Source organism: Cervus elaphus, chromosome 25 (genome assembly GCF_910594005.1).
Source record: "Cervus elaphus chromosome 25, mCerEla1.1, whole genome shotgun sequence".
Taxonomy (NCBI): domain Eukaryota; kingdom Metazoa; phylum Chordata; class Mammalia; order Artiodactyla; family Cervidae; genus Cervus; species Cervus elaphus.
In genome coordinates, this window is record NC_057839.1 from 4,190,662 (window position 1) to 4,215,786 (window position 25,125).

The 25,125-nt window shown below is 47.9% G+C and overlaps 1 protein-coding gene and 1 non-coding gene across 3 annotated transcripts in view; both read right to left on the bottom strand.

The window, feature by feature from the left end:
* Window positions 1–25,125, bottom strand: part of SLIT3 (slit guidance ligand 3) — a 721,395-nt gene that overhangs the window by 61,762 nt on the left and 634,508 nt on the right. Inside the window, exons 21-23 of one of the 2 annotated variants that reach the window (XM_043887427.1) lie at window positions 11,614–11,682; window positions 9,667–9,738; window positions 8,784–8,855 (exon numbers count right to left, since the gene is read on the bottom strand). In XM_043887427.1, coding sequence (XP_043743362.1) covers window positions 8,784–8,855; window positions 9,667–9,738; window positions 11,614–11,682 — 213 coding nt within the window. The remainder of the gene's footprint in view (window positions 1–8,783; window positions 8,856–9,666; window positions 9,739–11,613; window positions 11,683–25,125) is intronic. The other variant, XM_043887428.1, reaches the window with a different exon arrangement.
* LOC122683995 lies at window positions 1,317–1,421 on the bottom strand. The gene has a single exon (XR_006337901.1). It is a non-coding gene; the product is annotated as a small nucleolar RNA U13 (small nucleolar RNA).

Genomic DNA, 25,125 nt, shown 5'->3' on the forward strand with positions numbered 1-25,125 from the left:
GTATGGAAAGCTAGGATCAACCTAGATGGCATATTAAACAGCAGAGATATTACTCTGTCAACAAAGGTCTGTCTAGTCAAAGCTATGGTTTTTCTACTAGTCATGTATGGATGTGAGAGTTGGACTATAAAGAAAGCTGAACACTGAAGAATTGAGCTGTGGTGTTGGAGAAGACTCTTGAGAGTCCCTTGGACTGCAAGGAGATCAAACCAGTCAATCCCAAAGGAAATCAGTCCTGAATATACATTGGAAAGACTGATGCTGAAGTTGAAACTCCAAATCTTTGGCCACCTGATGCGAAGAACTGGTTTGTTGGAAAAGACCCTGATGCTGGGAAAGATTGAAGGCAGGAGGAGAAGGGGAAGACAGAGGATGAGGTGGTTGGATGGCATCACCAACATGATGGACATGAGTTTGAGCAAGCTCCAGGAGTTGGTGATGGACAGGGAAGCCTGGTGTACTGCATACATGGGGTCACAAAGAGTCAGACACTCTGAGCGAATGAACTGAACTGAGAACTGCTGTCAACCCCAGCTGAGGAGACAGAGGGAAGGGGGCACTCGGCCCCTGGAGAGATTCCCTGGAGCTGGACATTCATCTTTATGGGAAAGGGTTTGGCATCAACCACACACATACGTGGGTCTCACTCTTATGTGCATTATCTGACAGTATGTCTGAGGGGCCAGGCAACCTCCTTGGCATTAATCATACCTCTCTCTACTCTGTGGTGCAGTAACTGGGAGCTATTCTCACTTGAAGGGTGGGGGCACACACTGAGCTTTTAATAAATGCCTGGAGAACAGGTCTGAGAAAAAGCTGAAGGAACATGGTTTTGCTGCTGAAGTAACAACACGAGTGAATCCCCAACTCATGGGCTATCCCCCCATGAAAGGATGCGTCATCCACTGCAAAGAAAAAAAATCCCCATGCTGATGACTCACTTTGGGTCTGGCCTGGGAAGGTCTGGCCAAGGTGGAGGACAGCCACAGAAACTCAAAGGTTTCCTTAGTGACTGCTGGGCACCATCCCCTGGGCTGCAAAGGGAGCCCTAGTTAAACGAAGGGGTGATTAACATTGACTGTGGAAGTGTAAACAGGATAATAACTTAAGAACCTGCTCTTCTGTTTTCCTCTTAGCTGATGTTAGCCTGCCCTGGGTCTTCAGCTGGAATATAGATGTGAGCTTAATTACACTTAATAACAAGCAGAGCCTCTTGAGCTAACTGAGCATTGAGGCTAATACACATGCATGTTTCTGAACCCCATTCCCAGGAATTCTGATTCAGCGGATTCTGCATTTCTTTTTTTTTTTTTTTACGTCAGACAGGTAATGTGCCGATGTCGTAACAAGGTTTGGAGGGACACACATGTCACTCAGCAGCGTGAACACCCAATCATCATGCTTATGAACTACAAAAGGATCTGGATTCTGCATTTCTACTGCTGCCCGGGTCCTCCAGACCACACCTGGTTGTCCCATGTTGCTATCCTCATTACCATAAATCGGTTCTCAATGCTTAGGCAGCCAGGACAACAGGATGAAAGTACCTAGTCCTCTAAAGAGTGTTCGGGGTAGCTTCTCACCTTTCTGGATAAGAAGGGGCTGAAGCACTCCCTCACACATTTATCAGTATCATTCAGTCTCTAATCCATGTGGTCACTTATGAATCAGAGCGGCTCCCGCCTGCTATTAACGTGGATGACTTCATGGCTGCTTGCTGTTTGCAAGCAAATGCACCCAACCCCATTGTTAATCATTTCCAATGCGGCTCGGGCCCCTGGAGAGGCACAAAGCTCTAATTTAAAAACACCAAATGACCCAAAGGCAGCTTTGGTCTTGTGACTCCTGCAAGTCACACTCCCATTTATTATGAGCTGAGCTGCTGAGATCTCTATAAACTGGCAAGTAATGGGGCTGTAATTGACTGGGACAATGCTACAGAAATCGGCCTAGGCTGCAGGTTCTGGCTTCTGGTTTGGCCCCCAAAGAAGGACTCTTGCATGTCCAGTCACCCTCTTAAAGGATGCCAGGGGAGTGGGACCAATGCATCCTCCTGGAAAACACTTTTCTCTCTTGTTCTCCCTTATACCTCATGGAGGTGGGGAGGGCAGGGAAGAGTGATGGGGGACAGGTGCTGGCAAGCAACTCTGAACTGGACATGACTCATCTTCAAGTGCCCAGTGCTCCCTTTTTCCACCTGACTCTCAGGTGGTGGTCAAGCAGCCTGGGGAACTCCAGGGTGCATGTGAGAACATCATGAGAGCAACAGGAGGGCGTAACCATTCCCTGTCAGTTCTCGGTTGCCTGAACCTGGATCTGAATAACTAGGTGATGCTCGAGGCTTGTACAATAGATGACATGAGCTGCCCTTGTCCTAAATGTGGGATGGGGTGGGTGAATTCTCTTCTGAGCAAACTAGGCAACTCCAAGGTGACCTGGGGGCTGTCTAGAATCAGAAAACATGGGTTCAAATCCTTATGCTGATAATCAATGTCTGTGTAACTTAGACAACTGACATATTCTTTCTGTGCCTCAGTTTTCTCATCTCTAAAATGGAGGAGTTCTTAATATCTACTTCCCTGGTGGCTCAGTGATAAAGAATCTGCCTGCAACACAGGAGACATAGGTTTGATCCCTGGGTTGGGAAGATCCCCTGGAGGAGGAAATGGCAACCCACTCCAGTATTCTTGCCTGGAGAACCTCATGGACAGAGGAGCCTGGCAGGTTACATTCCACAGCATCGCAAAAGAGTTGGACACAACTTAGCGACTAAACAATTTGTAGTAGATACTTTTTTGGGGTATGGGTTGATCAACATCAAACACCTCTTTTCTGTTAACAGTTCCTCCCTCTTCCATGGGGACTCACCCCTCTCCACTTCTGAGTCCAAGTGGTTTGGCCTTGTGGGCAGAGCTATGGGCCAGGTCTGCCCAATCAGAGTCACGGTGATTGCTCTGAGGTTGAGCATGTTGACCTGAGCAAGTCAATGAGAGACATTTCTGGGGTTTTCCTTGGAATTACGAGGACAGAGGCAGTTTCACTCTGTGAGGCAGAGAAAGGCGCATTTCTGACAGTACCCCTGGGGTACTGGCGTCCAGCCCTAGAAGCTAATACCTACTATTGCATTTTTCAGTTCCCTGCATTGATACAGTCTCTATTTCTGTCTAAGGAGGTTTGAACTGATTGTCTTTGCCTTCATTCGGGAAGGCATCTCATATACTGCATCCTAAGCTAGGATGTACATATGGTTCAGCTGATGCAGGACGCAGAGCAGGACCCGCGGCAAGCCCTCCATTGTGTCAGCCAGGATTACTGCAAACACTCTCCCAACTCCTCCCTTCCCTATTCCAGGACACCCTGAGGCCATTCCTCTCAAGGCATTACTCACCCAGGGTGGAAGCCTGAAGCCATGCAGCCCATTGTTCCCAAGGAGCCCCGTGTGGGGTTCCAGCAGACACAACGACTTCTGGCAGAGCCGGCCTGTGTCCATTACTTCTCTGCCCATATCTTTCATGCCACCCCACTCTTTAGTTCTCATCCCAGCCTCTCTGGGTAGGGAAAAAAGTCTATTTTTAAAGAGGCCATGTACCCTCCCCCGCCCCCAGTCTTCAAGAAAAGTCTGAATTGAGAGGCAATAAAAATCGATGATAACCAGGACTTCCCTGGTGGTCCAGTGGCTAAGATGCTGTGCTCCCAATGTAGAGGCCCAGGCTGGATCCCCGGTCAGGGAACTAGATCCCACATGCAGCGACTAAAGATTCCACACCCCACAACTAAGACGCCGTGTGGCCAAATACATAAATAGATGGTAACCTACAATGGAGCAGGAGGGAAGGCAGCAGACAGAGCTCGAGGCTGGAAGCCAAGAGACACGGCTTCTGGCCTTGGTCCTGCTCCCACCATGTAACTAGTCAGCAGTCTCCACCCTGCCCCCACCCCCAAAAGCCACATTCCAGCCCCTCACAGAGCTTCCTGTGTGCACTCCTCACACACATGCCCTTCCTGACTTCCAGGCTTGTCCAGAGAACGTATATTTCTCCTGCCTAGAATGTTCTTTACTCCACCCCTATTTAGGTAACGCTCTCTGACATTTCAGACTAAGCCTTCAGAACAGAAGTCAACAGCAGTAACTCAGACAGCAAACAGTCTTGGGTTCAAACCCCAACTTGACTCTCTTCTGGTCGTGTCACTTTGGAAAAGCTACTCAATCTTGCCAAGCCTGTGTTTCCTCATCTGAAAATGGGGATAATAGTGGTATATTCTTCCTAGCGTTGATGGGAAGAGCGAATATGACAATGTAACAGAAGCGTCTAGCCCAGTGTGCAGTGCATGGTCAGGGTTTAATAAATGTCAGCACTGAGAACTATTTTTAAATCAGAAAGGCTTGCTGATGACCGGCACTGGCTTATGTGCCTCTCTTGTATTCTACGGGTCTTTTACGGGCATCACCCAGTACTGCAGTTGCTCTGTTTCCCCTTTAGACCGTGTGCTCTCTGAAAGCAGAAACTGTGCTACCTTTACTATTTCCACCCCTTCCCCCCAGTGTTTATCATAGCACTAACTCACAGTGGGCACACAGGAAAGAATGAATAGATGAACGAACTTGAGCAAGGCATTCAACCTTTCTGAATCTGTCTCCTTGTCTTATAAATGAATGGTCTGGACAGGATAATTTCTGAGACTCACTCTTGATTTCTAAAGCTCATAATTAAACTTATTTTTTTTGTGTGGCACCAAAAAGGGTCAAACCAGGATCATGGTTTGAAGGTCACAAGGAGTCACCTTTTGGCTCACCAGGACTGTCTGATGTTCAATATCTGGTCACCAGGTGGGGACTTCCCTGGTGGTCCAGTGGTTAAGACCTCACACTTCTACTGCAGGGGGCAAAGGGAACTAAGATCCCACATGTCACAAGGTCAAAAACCAGGAATATGGTTGTCTGGGAAGGAGTGAGCTCTTGGTCTCTGAGGGTAACCAAGCAGAGGGCAAATGGAGCCCTTTACAGAGATGTTGCAGGGAGGGCCCATACGTCGGCCGAGCAGTGAAGAACAGCCCTGGGTGCAGAAGCAGCAAGCATAGGGACTTACTTCAGGGACCAGGAGCTAAAAATACAGAGGATGATGAATGACAACGGCCCGCTTGCTCCCTCACAAGCCCACACTGACACAGGCCTCCTGGCGCTAACTGATTCCAGGCGGCCCTCCTGTGACTGGGGGATGACAGCTGGGACCACACGCACTCAACGCATGTGGCTCGGGGTGGGGCAAAGATCAGGGAACAGGCGGATCCCCCAAGGTCTAGAATGTCTGGGGGAAGGTTCTCTTCCAGCTATTTTTAGATTAGGAATCAGGTAGGAAAAGCATATTTTCACACAATATTTTGTACTTCAAAGCTCCTTGACCAATGTACTCTCTGAAATATATTCATACCCACCTACCAACACACACACACTCTCCGTCTCTCTCCTCCCACCTCACACTCTCTCTCTCTCTCTCCCCCTCTCTCATAACGTCAGGTCTTTCTTCCTGCTTTCCAGAACACTTTTTGGCCTTTGTATATAGCTAGACCTTGCTGCTCATCCTCCTTCTTCATCCCAACTGCCAGTATCCCTGGGTCTTGGATCATTTCTGTAATTTTAATCAAATTAATGAAATCTTTTAGATATGAGAAAGGAATATACAAATGTCCACATGCAGCTACTGATACTACTATTACTTATTTTAAAAACCCTATCTGGGACTTCCCTGGTGGCGCAGTAGATAAGAATCCGTCTGCCGATGCAGGGGACACAGATTTGATTCCTGGTCTGGGAAGATTCCACATGCCTCGGAGCAACTAAGCCTGCGCACCACAACTTCTGAGCCCGCACTCTACAGTCTGTGAGACGCAACTACGGAGCCTGTGTGCCCCAGAGCCCGCGGCTGCAACCACTGAAGTCTGCACGCCTAGAGCAAGGAGAAGCCACCACACTGCAACAAAGAGTGGCCCCCGCTTGCCACAACAGAGAAGGTGTCCAGCTCTGAAGACCCAGTGCCCAAAAAATCCTTAAAAAAAAAAGCCTATTTTTTCCCACCCCTCTAAATTATAAATGTTACTACTTTCATTCATCTTTAACTCTGTCTTCATTTATTACAGAAATGACTTGATGTTACCAAGTTAGCCTTCAATGGTTCTTTTGATTTGCCCATGCTCCGTTGTAGGACTCCGTTATAGTCCTTTGTGGTTATCAACATTTACCAGTTATAATTGTAACATATACACAAATTAGGTTTATTTTTTCACATAATGATATGCAGTAAACAGGCTCCCACTCTGCTCTCTAGTTTTCCTCTTTTAATAATTGTACTTCATCGACCGGTTGCACCATGCTTTCCTTAAATATTCCCACTATGGTCCTTCTGAGTAATATTTAAAATTTAGGTTAAAAATAACAGTGCAACCAAGATCTTAATGCAGAGAACCTTTCTCTTTTTTTGGGTTATTCTTTCGTAAAAAATTCCTAGGTGTGCCATTACTGCAAGAAAGGATACAAATATTGTAAAAGAAATGTAGCCCACAAACATTTTAATTTTTCCTGCCTTGGCCCTTATGCAGAGAATGGTTGCTCCCCACTGAGGTAGACAGTTTGGATGAGGGCCTCTAAGATCCCCTTTTCCATATGAGAGCCCATCATTCTAAAATGATGCTGCAAAAAGCCTACCCGTTCTGAAGTCAAGAGGCAGACATGTGTGTTGGACGTGTCTGTGGACTCCTGGTGAACTAATGACTGCTCTGGTCCTGGAAGGACACCAATGGGGTGCTGAGGAAGTAGGAAATCCTGGGCAGGGGGTGGTGTGCACCCCACCACCCTGGTCGGCAGACAGATGGACAGGCAAACCTCTTTCTCCCTTGCACACGTTGAGCCGCCCCAACCAGAATGACTCTAATTATGAACACATGTACACAGACCCCTGAGATGGTGGGTCCCACCCCTGGCAGCCCATCTATGCCCACAACTAGAAGACTGGTGGGGGGGGACAATAAGCTAGGATTGAGGGGTGGTGGGGGCTCAGGTCCAGTCGTAGCCCCAGCCAGTGAGACAAGCCCCGTTGTATTCAAGTCGAAACAGGGAAATGGTTTTGCTGATGTTTGTATTCTCCAGCTCCCCTGAGAATCTGGATAATAAATAAGTGACAATAACAGATTGCACACTGTCAGCGCGGGTGCTTTTTTGCCCCTAGAGAACTGATCTTTAATAACAGCACAGATGACATGTGGTGGGAGTTGTCGCTGACACTGGTATTTTGTGGGCCTCAATAAATCACATCAGCTTGGAGGCTCATGAATGGAACCACTTGTTGGATGCTGTCTGCTGACCATCACTGGGTCCTGGAAGGATCCCGGGGCTCTGAGTCAGAAGGCTTGATTCTGCAACCTCTTGACTGCTAAATTTTGGTCGAGTGATGTTACCAATCTGGGCCTCAGTTTTCCTATCTTTAAAATGGGTATAATTCTCTCACCCTCACAACATTGTTTGCAAAAGATTCTATGAGGTGATGATCACAAAAAGCCCTGTAAAATATGGCTATGCCTATTATAGTCATAATGGGCCAAAAGGGTAAGAAGTTAATAGGTTTGGGAGCAGAGTCTCTGGCATCTCTCTTCTCATAGGAATATCATTCAAAGGATCCTCCCTTGCCAAGAAAACAGGTGCAATATGGCAAAGCACAAAAATCAGGTGGCAGAGGGCCCAGGGTGAGGGGTGGCAGGGAGGTGCTACTCTGGCTGATGCAAGTGTGGATGTGAGAACAGTCATAACAAATGCACATAAAGTGTTTCTCGCGGACAGAGCTGTGCTGAGTGCTTTACACACAGTGTCTCATTTAGTCCTCAAAAGACCCTGTGAGGCAATTACCCTCATTATCTGATTTCATGGATGAGAAGACACACACCTGGGGAGGGGCAGGGCCATGCCTGGAAAGCAGGGGACCCTACGGCCGTCTTGCCTGTGCTCAGCGGTCACCTGCCTCAGCTGGCTGTCCCCACCCGTGCGGAGCCCGGCCAGGCCACGGAGCTAAGTGGGGACGGGGTCGGTGTGGAGGCTGCTGACTGCAAAACTCTGTTCAAAGGGCCGAGACTGCTCAGCCCTGCAGGAACGCAGAGGGGAACCTGGGAGGGCCAGGTCTCTCCATTTTCCAAGAGCGTATATAGAAGTCAGGATTGACATGAGAAAACCTCCTGATATTTCAATGTTAACAACTTATTAAAACTTTGAAGAACTCTGTGAGTCGACTCCATTCCGAACAGACAGCTGTGTGTGCACGGGCCCTGGCCGCTGGCTCCCAGCTTGGGCTCTCTGAGGCAGGAGCTCAGTTCCCTTGCAGAGGTTCGCATTGTGAACACGGCCCTTCTGAAGCCAAGGGGACCGACTGTGAAATAATGACCATCAGAAGAGAGGCTAAGTGCTGCCTACCGGGCTCTGCTGGGATGTGGAGTATAATCACATGTAACTATAGATCCTAATCCTCGCAAGGGAGGTGCTATGGATCCCGTTTTACACATAAAGAAGTAGGAACTCAAGAGGGGTTAGTGATGTGTGCCAGGTTGCTCAAGAGGAAATGGGCTGGAACCAGGAATGACTGACTCCTAAGCATGAGCTCTCCCTGCCCCATGGAGTAAATTACGGGTGTTGGGTGGGGAGGGACGTGGGCTTTGAGTAAAGGCAAGCAGGGAGTAGGAGTGGTCAGTCCTGTCCGCCGTTACCAACGAAGTATAAGTCAAAGGCAGCTCACTGAGGTACTCACAGCACTCGGAGGGACCGCAGCCCATTGAAGGAGTGGACGGGGATGCACCGCAGCCGGTTGTAGCTCAGGATCCTGTGGGAAAGGACACACGGGCTCTGTTGGCCCCTCCTAGTCTCAGCTACTGATGCACGCCTGAGTCCACCCTGCGCACCAGCCAAAACAAATGGTTTCTTTACCTCCTCCAATTTACTAAACTGGCAGAAGGCACTCTAAGGATAAAGGGAAGAGAAACATCCCCTGCCACTCCAGGAAGCTCACGGTTTCATCTCCTCATTTCCTCATAGGCTCCTCAGCAGGCTGGCTCTCTGACCAACTTTGCTGTCATCTCCCTCTATTGTCAAATGGTGAGTGCTCACAGTGCACAGACCTAATGGGCAATAGATGGGTCTGAAAGTGAAGTCGCTCAGTCATGTCTGACTCTTTGCCACCCCGTGGACTGTAGCCTACTAGGTTCCTCTGTCCATGGGATTTTCCAGGCAAGAATACTGGAGTGGGTTGCTATTTCCTTCTCCAGGAGATCTTCCCAACCCAGGGATTGAACCCGGGTCTCCCGCATCGTAGGCAGACGCTTTACCGTCTGAGCCACGAGGGAAGTCCAAATGGGTCTGAGCAAAATATAATTGAGTAGGGAAAATTCACAAATCACAGAAGGTATTCCAGACATGAACTTCTTCAGAAGCAATTAGGTGCCAACCCCTTTCTACCTGCCCAGACAGTGGTGTTACAACCTATTTTGATTCCCTTCTGATGATGACGGTCTGCCCTGTGCTGGGTCAGCCACAGTCCTGAGGATCATTGGAGCAGAGCACGTAAGCCTGAGGGACAGGGGAAGGATACACTTTGTGCCAAACCCAGGTTAAACACAGTAGCTCTCTGTACTCACAGGGTGGAGAGGTGAGACATGTTGCTGAAGGTGTAGTTGCTCAGCATGCCAATGCTGTTGTTGCTCAGGTCACTAGGTAAAGAAAACAGAAGGGTCACATTGTTCTGTTAGTTTCATGTGAAGGGGGTCTTCCCAATTTCCACACACGCACATGTGCCTCCCAAGCATCCATGCATTCATTCATTCACCCACCCACCTATCTTCCCATCTCATCCCATGTTTATCCACCCATCCATTCGTCTACCTGTCCATCTGTCTATCCACTTATCTTCCAATCCATCCATGTATCCAGCCATCCATTCCTCCATCTTCCTATATGTCCATCAGTCCATCTGTCCATCAGCTCATCCATCCATGTGTCTATCTGCCCATTCATCCACCCATCTGCCCATCTGTCTGTTCACCCATCTGCTCATTCACCAAGCTGTCCATCCGTCCAACCTTCTGTCTGCCTATCCATCCATCTACCCAACCCATCCATCCACCCATCCATGCATCCTCCCATCTGTCCATCAGCTCATCCATCCATCAGCCTATTTGTCTGTCCATCTACCTGTCCACTTCTCTGCCCGTCTGCCCATCCATCCATCTATCCACCCATCCATCTATTCACCTATCCACTCATTAGTACAAATGTTCATTTTTAATTGAAGATTTATTCAATCAGTCATTCAAGCAACTGCCATTTATTCATTCATCCATTTATACAGCTGTCTACTCATCAAATTTATTCTACCAGCAAAACATAATACACAAGATAACAATTTCTTCTTGTTCTAGAGCTTTTTATTCCCCTTGATCAGTTCTTGCTTTCACAGTCCTTCCACCTTCCCTCTCTTCCAGCATTCATTTTTTCCCATCTTATCACATTCTTTCTTAGAGGGAATGAGGTTGGTGGGAGTGTGATCCTCTGCCAACTGCAAGCTCCAGGTTCTCACCAGGGATACATACCCCGAGCAGTGGCTTTCAGCATCAGCTGTACATTAGCATCACCTGGGGAGCTTTATGTCTCCGAGGCCTGAGTTTCATGGCCAGATATTCTGATTTAATTAGTCCAGGGTGGGCTTGAGCATCAGTATTTAAAACAAAACCTCAAGTGCTGTGATGATTCCTATAATCAGCTGAGGTCCAGGGCCACAGCTCCAGGGCTCCCTGCTCCCTTAGCACATGGGGCATCTTTCAACTACCCCTTGCCCAAGGATCCCGCTTGCCCTCTTGGCAAGGCAGTGAGGCTGTTGAGAGACAAAGCTCATGGACCAGCCAGTTTCCTGGGCCCCACCCACGCCTAGCAGCCCTGCTCCTCATTCAGGGGTTTTCCTGGGTTTTGGCAGATTTGGAGACACTGGCAGCTCCCACCTGAAGGAATCTCAATTTGAACTCCCTGGGTCAGGAAGATGCCCTGGAGAATGAAATGGCAACCCACTCCAGTTTTCTTGCCTGGAAAATCCCATGGACAGGGGAGCATGAAGGGCTACAGTTCATGAAGTCACAAAAGAGATAGACATGATTTAGCGACTATACAACAAACAACTTAGAACATTTACTGAGTAACTAAAGAAGTAGGAAGAAGAAATGCCAAATTTATGCTTTTGGCCATCCTGAGTACAGCCACTGCTTGCAAGAAACTGAAGACTAAAGGATCTCAGGAATTTAATTGGGAGCCCGGAAGGTCAGAGGCTCCAAAGGCAAGGAGGGAGGTGACGCAGGTGGCTAACGAGGCTGGGCTCTGGGTGCTTCTGTGTGAGATCCTCACTGGGTGAGACTCAGCATATCTGGTTGGCCTGTTCTTCCTAGCTGCCTCTTGCGGCCCCACCTGGGGGGAGAAGTGCAGGAATGCCCCAACAGCTGCAGTGCTGTCCTCCCCTTCCTCTGCATCCGTTTCTTAAGCTCCCCTAGGAGAGAAAGCTAAACGTCCCGCTGACATCCCATTGACGCTGGGCTCCTTACACGAGGGTCAGGTGTCGGAGGCTGGGCAGCTCCGCGGGCACGGCTGTCAAGTGGTTTCCTTCCAGGTACCTGAAAGACAGGCGCAGGGTCACGCTGGGCAGACAGACACTGCCTGAGATTTCCCAGGCTGCACTGGGTCTCTGTTTTGCTCTCTCATAGCTCTTTCCCCCCCCCCCCCCACTTCAAAGCACAAACTACATTTGTCATCTAATATTTATTTGCATGATTGTTCCACTAAGGATGCTTTTCCACTGGGCTGCTAACCTCCATGATGGCAGGGCTCCTGTCTAAGTCTCTTCAAGAAAATTACAGATAACAAGGGAACATTTCATGCAAAGATGGGCACAATAAAGGACAAAAATGGTATGGATCTAATAGAAGCAGATATTAAGAAGAGGTGGCAAGAATACACAGAAGAACTATACAAAAAAGATCTTCGTGACCCAGATAATCATGATGGTGTGATCACCAACCTAGAGCCAGACATTCTGGAATGCGAAGTCAAGTGGGCCTTAGGAAGCATCACTACAAACAAAGCTAGTGGAGGTGATAGAATTCCAGTTGAACTATTTCAAATCCTAAAAGATGATGCTATGAAAGTGCTGCACTCAATTGGCCAGCAAATTTGGAAACCTCAGCAGTGGCCACAGGACTGGAAAAGGTCAGTTTTCATTCCAATCCCAAAGAAAGGCAATGCCAAAGAATGTTCAAACTACCACACAATTGCACTCATTTCACAGACTAGTAAAGTAATACTCAAAATTCTCCAAGCCAGGCTTCAGCAATACATGAACTGTGAACTTCCAGATGTTCAAGCTGGTTTTAGAAAAGGCAGACGAACCAGAGATCAAATTGCCAACATCTGTTGGATCATCGAAAAAGCAAAAGATTTCCAGAAAACCATCTACTTCTGCTTATTGACTATGCCAAAGCCTTTGACTGTGTGGATCACAACAAACTGTAGAAAATTCTTAAAGAGATGTGAATACCAGACCACTTTACCTGCCTCTTGAGAAATCTGTATGCAGGTCAGGAAGCAACAGTTAGAACTGGACTTGAAACAACAGACTGGTTCCAAATCGGGCAAAGAGTACATCAAGGCTGTATATTGTCACCCTGCTTATTTAACTTATATGCAGAGTACATCATGAGAAATGCTGGGCTGGATGAAGCACAGTTGAATCAAGATTGCTGGGAGAAATATCAATAACTTCAGATATGCAGATGACACCACCCTTATGGCAGAAAGTGAGGAACTAAAGAGCCTCTTGATGAAAGTGAAAGAGGAGAGTAAAAAAGTTGGCTTAAAGCTCAACATTCAGAAAACTAAGATCATGGCATCTGGTCCCATCACTTCATGGCAAATAGATGGGGCAACAGTGGAAACAGTGGCTGACTTTATTTTCTTGGGATCTCAGATCACTGCAGATGGTGACTGCCACCAAGAAATTAAAAGACGCTTGCTCCTTCGAAGAAAAGTTATGACCAACCTAGACAGCATATTAAAAAGCCTTTAGAATGGGAGAAAATAATAGCAAATGAAGAAACAGACAAAGGGTTAATCTCAGAAATATACAAGCAACTCCTGCAACTCAATTCCAGAAAAATAAATGACCCAATCAAAAAGTGGGCCAAAGTACTAAACAGACATTTCTCCAAAGAAGACATACAGATGGCTAACAAACACATGAAAAGATGCTCAACATCACTCAGTATCAGAGAAATGCAAATCAAAACCACAATGAGGTACCATTAAATGCCAGTCAGGATGGCTGCTATCCAAAAGTCTACAAGCAATAAGTGCTGGAGAGGGTGTGGAGAAAAGGGAACCCTCTTACACTGTTGGTGGGAATGCAAACTAGTACAGCCATTATGGAGAACAGTGTGGAGATTCCTGAAAAAACTGGAAATAGAACTGCCATATGACCCAGCAATCCCACTGCTGGGCATACACACCGAGGAAACCAGATCTGAAAGAGACACGTGCACCCCAATGTTCATCGCAGCACTGTTTATAATAGCCAGGACATGGAAGCAATCTAGATGCCCATCAGCAGACGAGTGGATAAGAAAGCTGTGGTACATGTACCCATGGAATATTACTCAGCCATTAAAAAGAATTCATTTGAATCAGTTCTAACGAGATGGATAAAACTGGAGCCCCTTATACAGAGTGAAGTAAGCCAGAAAGATAAAGACCAATACAGTATACTAACGCATATATATAGAATTTAGAAAGATGGTAATGATAACCCTATATGCAAGACAGAAAAAGAGACACAGATGTACAGAACAGACTTTTGGACTCTATGGGAGAAGGCGAGGGTGGGATGATCTGAGAGAACAGCATCGAAACATGTATATTATCAAGTGTGAAACAGATCGCCAGTCTGGGTTGGATGCATGAGACAAGTGCTCAGGGCTGGTGCACTGGGAAGACCCAGAGGGATGGGATGGGGAGGGAGTTGGGAGGGGGGTTCAGGATGGGGAACACATGTACACCCATGGCTGATTCATGTCAATGTATGGCAAAAACAACTACAATACTGTTAAGTAATTAGCCTCCAATTAATAAAAATAAATGGAATAAAATAAAAAGCAGAGACATTACTTTGCCAACAAAGGTCTGTCTAGTCAAAGCTATGGTTTTTCCAGTAGTCATGTGTGGATGTGAGAGCTGGACTATAAAGAAAGCTGAGTGCTGAAGAATTGATGGTTTTGAACTGTGGTATTGGAGAAGACTCTTGAGAGTCCCTTGAACTGCAAGGAGATCCAACCAGTCCACCCTTAAGGAAATCAGTCCTGAATATTCATTGGAAGGACTGATGCTGAAGCTGAAACTCCAATACTTTGGCCACCTGACGTGAAGAGTTGACTCATTGGAAAAGACCCTGATGCTGGGAAAGATTGAAAGCAGGAGGAAAAGGGACAACAGAGGATGAGATGGTTGGATGGCATCACTGACTCAATGGATGAGTTTGAGTAAACTCTGGGAGTTGGTGATGGACAGGGAGGCCTGGCATGCTGCAGTTCATGGGGTTGCAAAGAGTCAGACACGACTGAGCGACTGAACTGAACTAAACTGGAGGCCCCAGGACAGTATACAGAGTAGCACACAGTAGGTTCAAGAAATTATTTGTTGAATAAAGCACCCACATGGTACTTGGCCCTCACAATACCCTTACGTGGCAGGGATTCACAGATTCTGAGAGAAGTTCAAAGAGGTTAAAACACTTGCCAAAGGTCACAAAGTGAGCAAATAGCTGAGTTAGGACTTGAACTCAGGTCTCTCTGACTCCAGTCTTTACCACAGTTCCCTATGGCCTCTACTTAGCTACTGGAGGGTGTGGAGAGCTGAGTCAGGATTCATCTTCAGAACCCTAATTTCATGTTGAGCATCTCTGATGTGCATCTCAAAACTGAGGAAACAGGCATGTACCTGAAACCCTGTGCATGGTCCCCAGCAGGATGACCATACAGGAAGGGCCAGGGTTAAGAATGAAGGTGCATCATCAATAGGAGACTCCTCCTGGACAGACAGGCTGAGCCTAGACCTGCCTGGACTTTGGGGTCCTGTACTGCCCTGCTCATCAGACACATGAGTTTGGTTGAAGACAGAGAAGGCAGTCTTATTTGATGATGAATCACAAAAGTAATTACTACCCTTGAGAGGGGACATGTGCCAATTCATTCATTCCCACCCTTGCTATAAACCCTTTTCCCTGAGATTCCTGCTGCTCTAAGGACAAAATAGCAAAACTTTTCAGGTGGTTTTTAATGCCTGCTCTGATCTCCTGAGTGAGTTTCCCTTGATATAAAGCTTTTAGAGTTTTTTCTTCTCTCATTAATAGTCAACCTCCAGCTGCTGCTGTTCACTGATGCTCTGCCCGCCTTGGGCTCCATGAAGGCAAACACTGTGTTTGTCTTTTTCTAGACCAGGACTTCTCAACATGCAGTATACACGTAAATCACCTGGCATCTTCCTAAAAGGCAGATTCAGATCTAGTAAGTCTGCCATCAGGTTGGAGAGTCTGCGTTTCTGATAGGCTCCTGGGAGATGGTAGGGCTCCTGGTCTACAGACCACATCTTGAGTAATGAGGTGCTAGCACACTGCCAGGCTTCCAGTAGACCCACCACAAAATGACTGAATGGGACAAAATAGGTTAAAATAGGATACGGGTAAGTTTGTCAATGCTTCCCAGATGGCTCAGTGGGTGAAGAATCCACCTGCAACGCTGGAGATGCAGGTTCAATCCCTGCGTGAGGAAGGTCCCCTGCAGGGAGGGCATGGCAACCGACTCCAGTATTCTTGCCTGGAGAATCCCATGGACAGAGGAGCCTGGTGGGCTATGGTCCGTCGGGTCGCAAAGAGTCAGACAGGACTGAGCAAGCAGCAAGCACATGCCAGTTTGTCAATGGCCAAACCAGGCTTAGCTTTAAGGACAAGTTGAAATGGATAGGTACCATAATTTAAGGCCAAGTGACTTTATCCCTCATGACTGGCCCCAAGGGATCCTCATGGCACAGAACACTAGGGAGGGCCCCACGTGGTCTCTGGCTGCCATGGCAGGCTGGGTTAATGTCCTTTGATCCTCAGTTTCTGCTGTATATCTATTTTGTGCTGAGAGCTATGCTAGATGCTGGGGGAAATACTAACATGAACCAGACCCCATTTCTGCCTTCAGGGAGCTTGACCAACTGCTTAAAATTCAGCCCACATGCGCACACACACGCACACACACATATGCACACATGCACATGCACACACACACACATTTAGATTATGCCCTCAGGCAGAGGAGCTAAGACAAATGTATTCACTGATGTCGTCATTTATTCAGGCAGAAATATTTATTGGGAAACTGAAATGTGCCAGGTACTGTATATACTGGTGAATATGGCTGAGGTGGTGCCTATTTTCTGGCATTTAAAAATTTACCGTGTGTGTGGGGGGCATGGAAGAGGTGAAGGGGGAGAAGGAGAGACAGACACACACACAGAAAGTAAAGAAGATTACAAACTGCAATGTGTGCTTTGAGGAAAGGAACAAGATGCTATGATGGAGAATGCCACAGGCTTACTGCAGAAAGATGCAGCCAAGGATGAGATGCCCACAGGACTGTGAAGCCTGGGGCAGGCCCTGAAGCCGAAGGGAAGAAGGTTGGGGGGGCCAAGTCTGGTGGGTGGGGGAGGACAGTCTGCAGGTGGGGCAGATCACAAGGCAGTCAGTTCATCCACCTATCAGAACGGCCGCTACCAAAAAGGCAAGGGACTTCCCTGGTGGTCTAGTGGTTAAGAACCCGTCTGCCAATGCAGGGGACATGGGTTCAACCTCTGGTGCGGGAAGATTCCACATTCCACAGGGCCACGAGCTCGTGGGCCACAACTGATGATTTGAAGCACTGCGACGGCTGAAAGCTCTTTGCCTGTGCTCTGTAACAAGAGCAGCCACGGCAGGAAGTCTGTGCGCCGCAGCTAGAGGACAGCCCCTGCTTGCCGTAACTAGAGAAAACCTACATGCAGCAACAAAGACCGGAGCAGTCAAAAATTAATTACTTAATTAAAAATTGTAAAAAAAAAAAAAGGCAAGAAACAACAAGGGTCAGAAAGGACGTGGAGAAAAGGGATCAGTCGTGTGTGGTCAGTTGCTCGGTTTTATTCAGCTCTTTGCCATCCCATGGACTGGAGGATGCCAGGTTTCTCTGTTCATGGGATTTTTCCACTCAAGAATACTACAGTGAGTTGCCATTTCCTTCTCTAAGGGATCTTCCCGACCCAGGGATCAAACCTGAATCTCCTGCATTATCAGGCAGGTACTTTAGCACTGAGCCAAACTAAAAATAGAACTATCCTACATCCAGCAGTTCCACTTCTGAGCAGTTATCTAAAGAAAACAAAAACACTGATTTGAAAAGATATGGGTACCCCGATGTGCATAGCTGCCTTCTTTACCACAGCGAAGACATGGAAGCAAACTAAGTGTCCACTGCCTGGTGAGTGGATAAGGAAGATGGGGTACGTATATACAAGGGAATACTACTCAACCATGACAAGAATGAAATTCTGCCATTTGCAGCACAATGGATGGACCTAATAGATATTATGTAATTAAAAGAAGTCAGACAGGGAAAGCCAAAAACTGCATGATTTCACTTAAATGTGGAATTTAAAAACCAAAACAAACAAAATAGAAACAGACTTAGAGATGCAGAGAACTGGTGGCTGCCAGAGGGGAGGGAGGCTAGATGAAGTAAGTGAAGGGGACTAGGGGACACAGATTTCTGACTATAAAAAAAAAAAGTCACGGGAAGGAGATGCACAGCATAAAGAACACAGTCAATAATATTGTATATGAGGAAGGATGGTAACTGGCCTTACTGGGGTGATCATTTCATAATGTATAAAAATACTGAATCACTATGGTATACACCTGAAACCAACACAGTATTGTATGTTAATTATCACTCAATTAAAAAATACAAACCTGGAACTTCCCTGATGGTTCAGTGGCTAAGACTCCACATTCCCTTTGGGGAAGAATGGATACGTGTACATGTATGACTGAGTCCCTTTGCTGTTCACTTGAAACTATCACAACATTGTTAATCAGCTACACCCTAACGCAAAATAAAAAGTTTATATAAAAAGAAACTCCAGACTCAGATCAAACAGAGGGCTCAGGTTTGTGATCTAGGGCCCTGGTCAGTGATCTAGATCCCACATGCCACAATGAAGATACTGTGTGTTGCAACGAAGACCCAACGCAGCCAAGAAACAAAACAAAAACAAGCCTCCACCTCCCCAAAAAAGAAGCTCTCAAGATGGTTAAAGAGAGACTCTTGAGAGTCCCTTGGACAGCAAGGAGATCCAACCAGTCCACCCTTAAGGAAATCAGTCCTGAATATTCATTGGAAGGACTGATGCTGAAGCTGAAACTCCAGTACTTCGGCCACCTGATGTGAAGAGCTGACTCATTTGAAAAGACCCTGATGCTGGGACAGATTGAAAGCAGGAGGAAAAGGGACGACAGAAGATGAGATGGTTGGATGGCATCACCGACTCGATGGACACGAGTTTGAGTAAACTCCGGGAGCTGGTGATGGACAGGGAAGGCTGGCGTGCTGCAGTCCGTGGGGTTGCAAAGAGTAGGACACGACTGAGAGACTGAACTGACTGACTGAAAACAGTTAAAATTCAAAGTGCAAGGAGACCATGATTGCAGACAGGCACAGGGGCTGGTGTTTGGGGAAACTTCCCAAATGCCTCTTCCCCAGCATCACCTGCAGGGCATTTACACTGTGTGGACCCTGGCCCTGCCCCTCATCAGGTGATGGCAGCGGAGAGGCTGGCAGGTGAGATGAGGCTTCCAGCTTTCTCTGCGGGGCAGGGAGGCTGTGGGGTGGTGGGATTCCAGGGTCTGCTCAGGCTGAAGCAGGGGTGACAGGCTGCACTGGGCTGCCGGTCGCTCACCTGCAGGAAGTGTTTTGTGGACAGTGTGGCACAGAGGGAAGCTGGGAAGCTGGAGCTGGGTGAGTGAGCAAGGCTGCTGCAGCCGCTGGGCCAGAGGTCGCTCTGCTGGAGGGAGACTAATGAGCCCCCAGAGAGGGTGAGGCTGGGGGGAGTCTGGCCACAGCTCGGCAGTGATCGCTCACCTTCTTCTTCAGCTCATTCTCTCACTCTCTTCAGTTGCTTTGCTACAATTACTTAGCAAACTTGAGGCATTTAAGATGAAACCCAGACTAAGACACCCAAATACTCCAAGCCTCCTTGCTGGGATCTTCACAGTAGGCCCTGGGGCTGGCACATCAGAGGGTGGGCCTATGGCTTGGGTTTGCTGTGTGGCTCTGGGAAAATTACTTAACCTGTGTTATCTTGTCACAGGTAACACAGTGACAAGGAGACTAGCAAAAGGAAAACAAATCTCACCAACATTTGCTGAGATGTATACCACAGCGCTTGGGATAGAGACTCTGGTCTATTATCTCATTTATCCTCTGAAGCTGGGGGTGTGAGCGTGTGTTTTGCTGGGTACTTTTGTCCATTTTGTTGGTGAGAACACTGAGGCTCAGAGAGGTGAGCAGGAAGTGCAGAAACCAGGATCTGCTGGACTCTGGAGCCTGAGAAGTTGCATTATGCTACTTGACTTCTCCACTCTGTCCTCTTATTGTCAGTTTTGGCCACCTCAGCCCAACAGGCTATGCCTGGCTAGAGAACACTGATCAGCTCTGTCACCGGCACGGGTGACATCCATACGCTGCATGAAGCAGAGGGTTTTGCCAATTTTGTTTCCTGCTATATCCCAGAGCATAGTATAGTGTTCAGCTCATGGTAGAGCCTTAAATATTTGTTGAATGAATGAATTTAGAGAAAGGCTGTTGATAGGATGATAGTCTAGGAATGCCCTGAGTCCAGCCCAATTCTATGGGTAGGGCAGGCTCCATAAATGCTCGCATCTGCCAAACAGCTGAATAAATGCATAAACGGCCACTGGGATTCAGGGGTGCCGACAGTATCCTCACCTGTCCGAGGGAGGTTCAGGACACTGCAGGATGGGCAACATGACACAGATGATGCTGGGGCCCCGGAGCCCACCACGCCTGGTCCAGCCTGGCTCTGGGCAGGACCGTGTTGATTGTTTCAGCCTCTCTCCCTGTTTAAGTCTTCTGTCTCCCATAGCTTGTTGGAGAAGAGCTACCCAACTTTGCCCAAATCCTGCAAAGCCTTCTATATCTGTCCTAGGTCAGTCAGGATTCTCCAGAGAATGTGACCAATAGGGAATATGACCACATTATGTGCACACATACAAAGAGTGGAGGGAGAGGGGGATGAGAGGAGTTATTTTAAGGAAGGTCAGGCAAGCAGACTTAAAGCAGGATTTATATGCTATAATCTTGAGGCAGAATTCCCTCCTTTCCAGAAAACCTCAGTTTTTCTTTCTTAAGGCCTTCAACTGATTTTGTGAGGCCCACCTCCACATTAGAAAAATAACCTCCTTTACTTACAAAGTACACTGATTATAGATGTTGATTGTATCTACAAACTGTCTTTATAGCACCATCTAGCTCGTGTTTGCCCAAACAACTAGGCACCACAGCCTGGCCAAATTAACACATGAAATTCACCCCTGTAGCCCCTGCCTGCCGCTTTGGTTCACCTTACAGCAAACTCTCCCTTGACCTCTGGTTCTACCTCCGCTGACCTTACCCCTGCTGGAACGCCCCCTGCTCTGTTTGGTGTGGGGGAGTCTTTGCACCTGCTGGTCCCTCTTCTCCCCCCACCGTCTGGTGAATTCACACTGATGCTAAGATTGTGGCTCAAGCATTGCCTCCCTGACACCACCCCCACGCTCACTGGTGTTGTCCTTTGTGGGACTGTGAATCCAGTCTCTTTCGCTCACTGCAGTATCCCGCATGCCGGCGGGCAGCAGTAGATGCTCAGGAAACGTCGTCTGTGTGATGAAGACCCCAGAACTCCCAAGGCGTCACTGCGGTTGGCACTGTGGAGCTGAGTGGGAGCTGTGAGGGGCTGTTTTAAGTACAAAATATCCCTGGCGGTCTGGCATTGAGGCTCAGAAGATGCAGAATCAAAAGGTTTCCCTTCAGAAATGCAGATGTGGTTGTGTGGGAAAGCAGTCTTTGTAGGAAGCCCTTCATGAACACTCTGAACTCCAAAGTTGCCTGTAGCCTGCAGCCCGGGCCCCAGAGGGACCCTTTAGAAGACTGCACTCTTGCCCTGCCAGCCTTAGAACTACCAGAGCATTTCCAGCGGGTCAACCTCTGCATTGATCTGCATTTAAATGCTCTGTTTCAGCCCCAGCACTAGGGAGAGCACACATCTGCCTCGCATGAAAATCCGCATGGAGCTCTGTCAGATGGATGGTTCCCCATTTCTATTCTGAGCTTTGTGCTGCTCATACGGGCCCCTCAGAGAACTCTTGGACCTACGGAGTGGTGGCGGTGAGGAGGGTGGCCACCTTCCAGGAACCCCAGGAGTCCACGGGGGGGGGGGGGGCTTTGAGTGAGCATGGGCAACTCAGGAGTCAGGAAGCTGAGGCTCATATCCTAGCTCCGCTAGCTAACAGCTGTGTGACTTTGGACAATTTACTTACCCTCTCTGAGTTTGTGTTGCCTCATCTGTAAAATGGGGTTGATAATCATTTCACCTCGAAATGATTATGATGATTAGATGAGAGTCTTTGTGGAAAGCCTCGGAGCAGTGCCTGGCTCCAACACCTTTGAATTGTTCAGTACATTTTGAACACAGATAGAAGATAGAAGTGTTAGTTGCTCAGTTGTGTCCAACTCTTTGCAACCCCATGGACTGTAGCCTGCCAGGCTCCTCTGTCCATGGAATTCACCAGGCTAGAATATGGGAGTGGGTAGCCATTTCCTTCTCCAGGGGATCCTCCTGATCCAGGGACTGAATCCAGGTCTCCCGCATTGCAAGCAGATTCTTTATCATCTGATTACATATGTATATACTTCACCTCTCTGAGCTTGTATTTCATCTGTTTACACATGCAGATACATTCATACATACACGTACATACACACATCTGCCTCCCCATCCGACAATACATTTGGTTACTTGAAAGATAGATAATGATTCCTTGGCTGCCTATTCTCCAGAGTCTTCTTCCAGAGTAATATTTCCAAAATGAGAATCATATCATGTCACTTTCCTGTTTAAAAATTCCTCCTTGGCTCTCGCGTTTCTCCTGGGATAAACAGGCAGCCCTCCACACAGCCTACAAGCACGCACACGGCCCCCCACAGGTCTCCAGGACACACCGACCCTGAACCGTTCTGCCTGCTGCATCACTTGGTCTTCTCAGTTTCTTGACTTTAAGATCTTTCCTCAATACAGTATACTAACGCATATATATGGAATTTAGAAAGATGGTAATGATAACCCTATGTGCAGGACAGAGAAAGAGACACAGATGTATAGAACAGACTTTTGGACTCTGTGGGAGAAGGTGAGGGTGGGATGATCTGAGAGAATAGCATTGAAACATGTATATTATCAAGTGTGAAACAGATCGCCAGTCCAGGTTGGATGCATGAGACAAGTGCTCAGGGCTGGTGCACTGGGAAGACCCAGAGGGATGGGATGGGGAGGGAGGTGGGAGGGGGGTTCAGGATGGGGGACACATGTAAATCCATGGCTGATTCATGTCAATGTATAGCAAAAACCACTACAATATGTAGAGTAATTAGCCTCCAACTAATAAAAATAAAGGAAAAATAAATAAATAAATCGTGAAAAAAAAAAAAAAAGATCTTTCCTCCTTGGGGGTCTTCATAAAACACTTTCTTCCCACTCCTTCCTGTCCTTTGTTTTTCTGGGAAACACTATTCCCCATACCTGAAATGCCTAATTTACTGGGGAGCTTTTGCATTGTTTCTCTCCCCACTGCTAAGATTCTGACATCAGAGATCTTATCCGTCATGGAAGTTGCTGTGTTCCCAGCTTCCATGATGGGATCTGGCATGAGAAACTCCACGAACACGTGACTGAGCAAAGGGGGCTTGGTCAGGCCTCCCTCAGTCCCCCTTTCAGATGGCCATGCCTGCCTGCCAGCTGAGAAGCGTCTTCTCCACAGTCATCTGCTGAGGTCTCCTCCTGGCCAGGGTCTGTGCCAGAACTCCTGAGTGCCGCTGTGCCCACAGCCAGCCTGCTCTCCAAAGATGCTCCCTCCAGCTGGCTGTAGGCAATTTCTGCCCGTCTTGCTGGGCCAAATAAAGGCAAGGACGCAGTCAGAGCTGAGCAGCTGCTTTAGAAAGTGCTCGAAGGAAACTGCCCAGGACAGGGGGTCACAGAAAGCAGCAGCCTCTTCTTGGGCAGCAGCTGGCTTTGCTAGTGCAGGTCCAGCTGTCAGGAGGGACCCAGCTGGAATCGCTGACAGGTCCCTCCTGCCTCACAGCAGGACTGCTGTGCCTGCCTTGTCCCTGCTTGAATGCCAGTGGCAGGTCCCCAGGAGACTGTAGCTATCTTCTGCAAATGCCCAATGAGCTGGGCCACTGGGCTGGGCACACAGGGACCTGTGCTTCTGCCAAACAGAGGGAGGAGTATCGTGGCTCAAGGATGGGCCTGTGGATCAGAGAGACCTGGACTTGTATGTTCTGCTGCTTCTTGGTAGCATCATTTTAAGAAATTATTCAGGGACTTCCCTAGTGGTCTAGTGGCTAAGATGCTGTGCTCCTAATGCAGGAGGCCTGGGTTCCATCCCTGGTTGGGGACCTAGATCCCACATGCTGCCACTAAGAGTCCACATGTGGCAATGAAGTTCCTGCGTCCTGCAACTAAGATTCAGCACAGCCAAATTAGAAAAAAAGAAAAAGCAAGAAATTATTCAGCCTTCTGTGCCTCAGTTACCTCATCTGCAAAACGGAAATAAGTCCTACATGCTGCCTTGTAGGACTATGGGGAGGATTAAATGAGATCACATCTGAAAAGACCTGGCACAGTGAAGCTCTATAAATGATAGCCCTGGTGAATTTTACACAGTCTGGGCACTTTTCCTTGCTTTCCTAGTGGTTTCAGTGGGCAAAACTTCCTGGATTCCTCCCTGGCCCAAAGCACATCTGTCCACGCCACTCATCCGTACTCATCACTCATCACTTGGCTCCTCCTTCTCCTTCTTTTTTGGTTTTGGCCACAACATGCAGCACATGGGATCTTAGTTCCCTGACGGGATTGTAACTGCGCCCCCTGCATTGGAAGGTGGATTCTTAGCCACTGGACCGCAGGCCACAGAAGTCCCTTTTCTCCTGGTTTTGCAGGCACACCCATTACCCAGTTAGGTTGGAGATGAGGAGACAGTTTCATCTGAGCTACCTGCTATACCCCAGACCCGCATCCTCTAACCCCTCGGGGCTGGCCAGTGCTGGGCTAGGTCCTTCAGTCAGTGCATGCTTGTCGTCACTTCCTGCTGCATTCACTCCCAAAGAGCTGTGTCTTAGCCCTGTGCCCTCAGGGTCAAGCCCCGACCCTCTTAAGTCTCCTGTCTGTGTGTGTATGCGTGTATGTGCTTCTGCACTGCTGTCCTGCTTCCCACGAGCCCTCAGATCCCATCTCCCTATAGAAATCCTTTCTTTCCACAGTTGAGAGGGGGGAGGTATGTCATCCCTCCCTTCCTCTCTCTGTGGGATGTCAGCCGTAGGACACCAGGACAAAGATCAGATCCTCCCACCAAAATCATTAACAACACTTCCTTGATACTGACCAGGAGTGGACCATGCACGAACTCCCTCTACCAGCACGAGATTCCCGTCCTCCTCTCTAGCCCTTAGGAAGATGTAGGCTTGCAAAGTTTGTTTCCAGAGCCAAGAAGGCCTGATGTCAGTAACATTCCCTTAAGTGGAAGCAAGCCGCTTTTAGGTATAAGTTTTCTCAGAGTGTTAAGTCTGAGTCTAAAAAGTTTATGGATGGAGTAATGAAAATTTCTGAAGCCATTGAGGCTCTACCTTTGCAGAGAGTATTTGTGTGAGTGACCTTGGCAGCTCAGA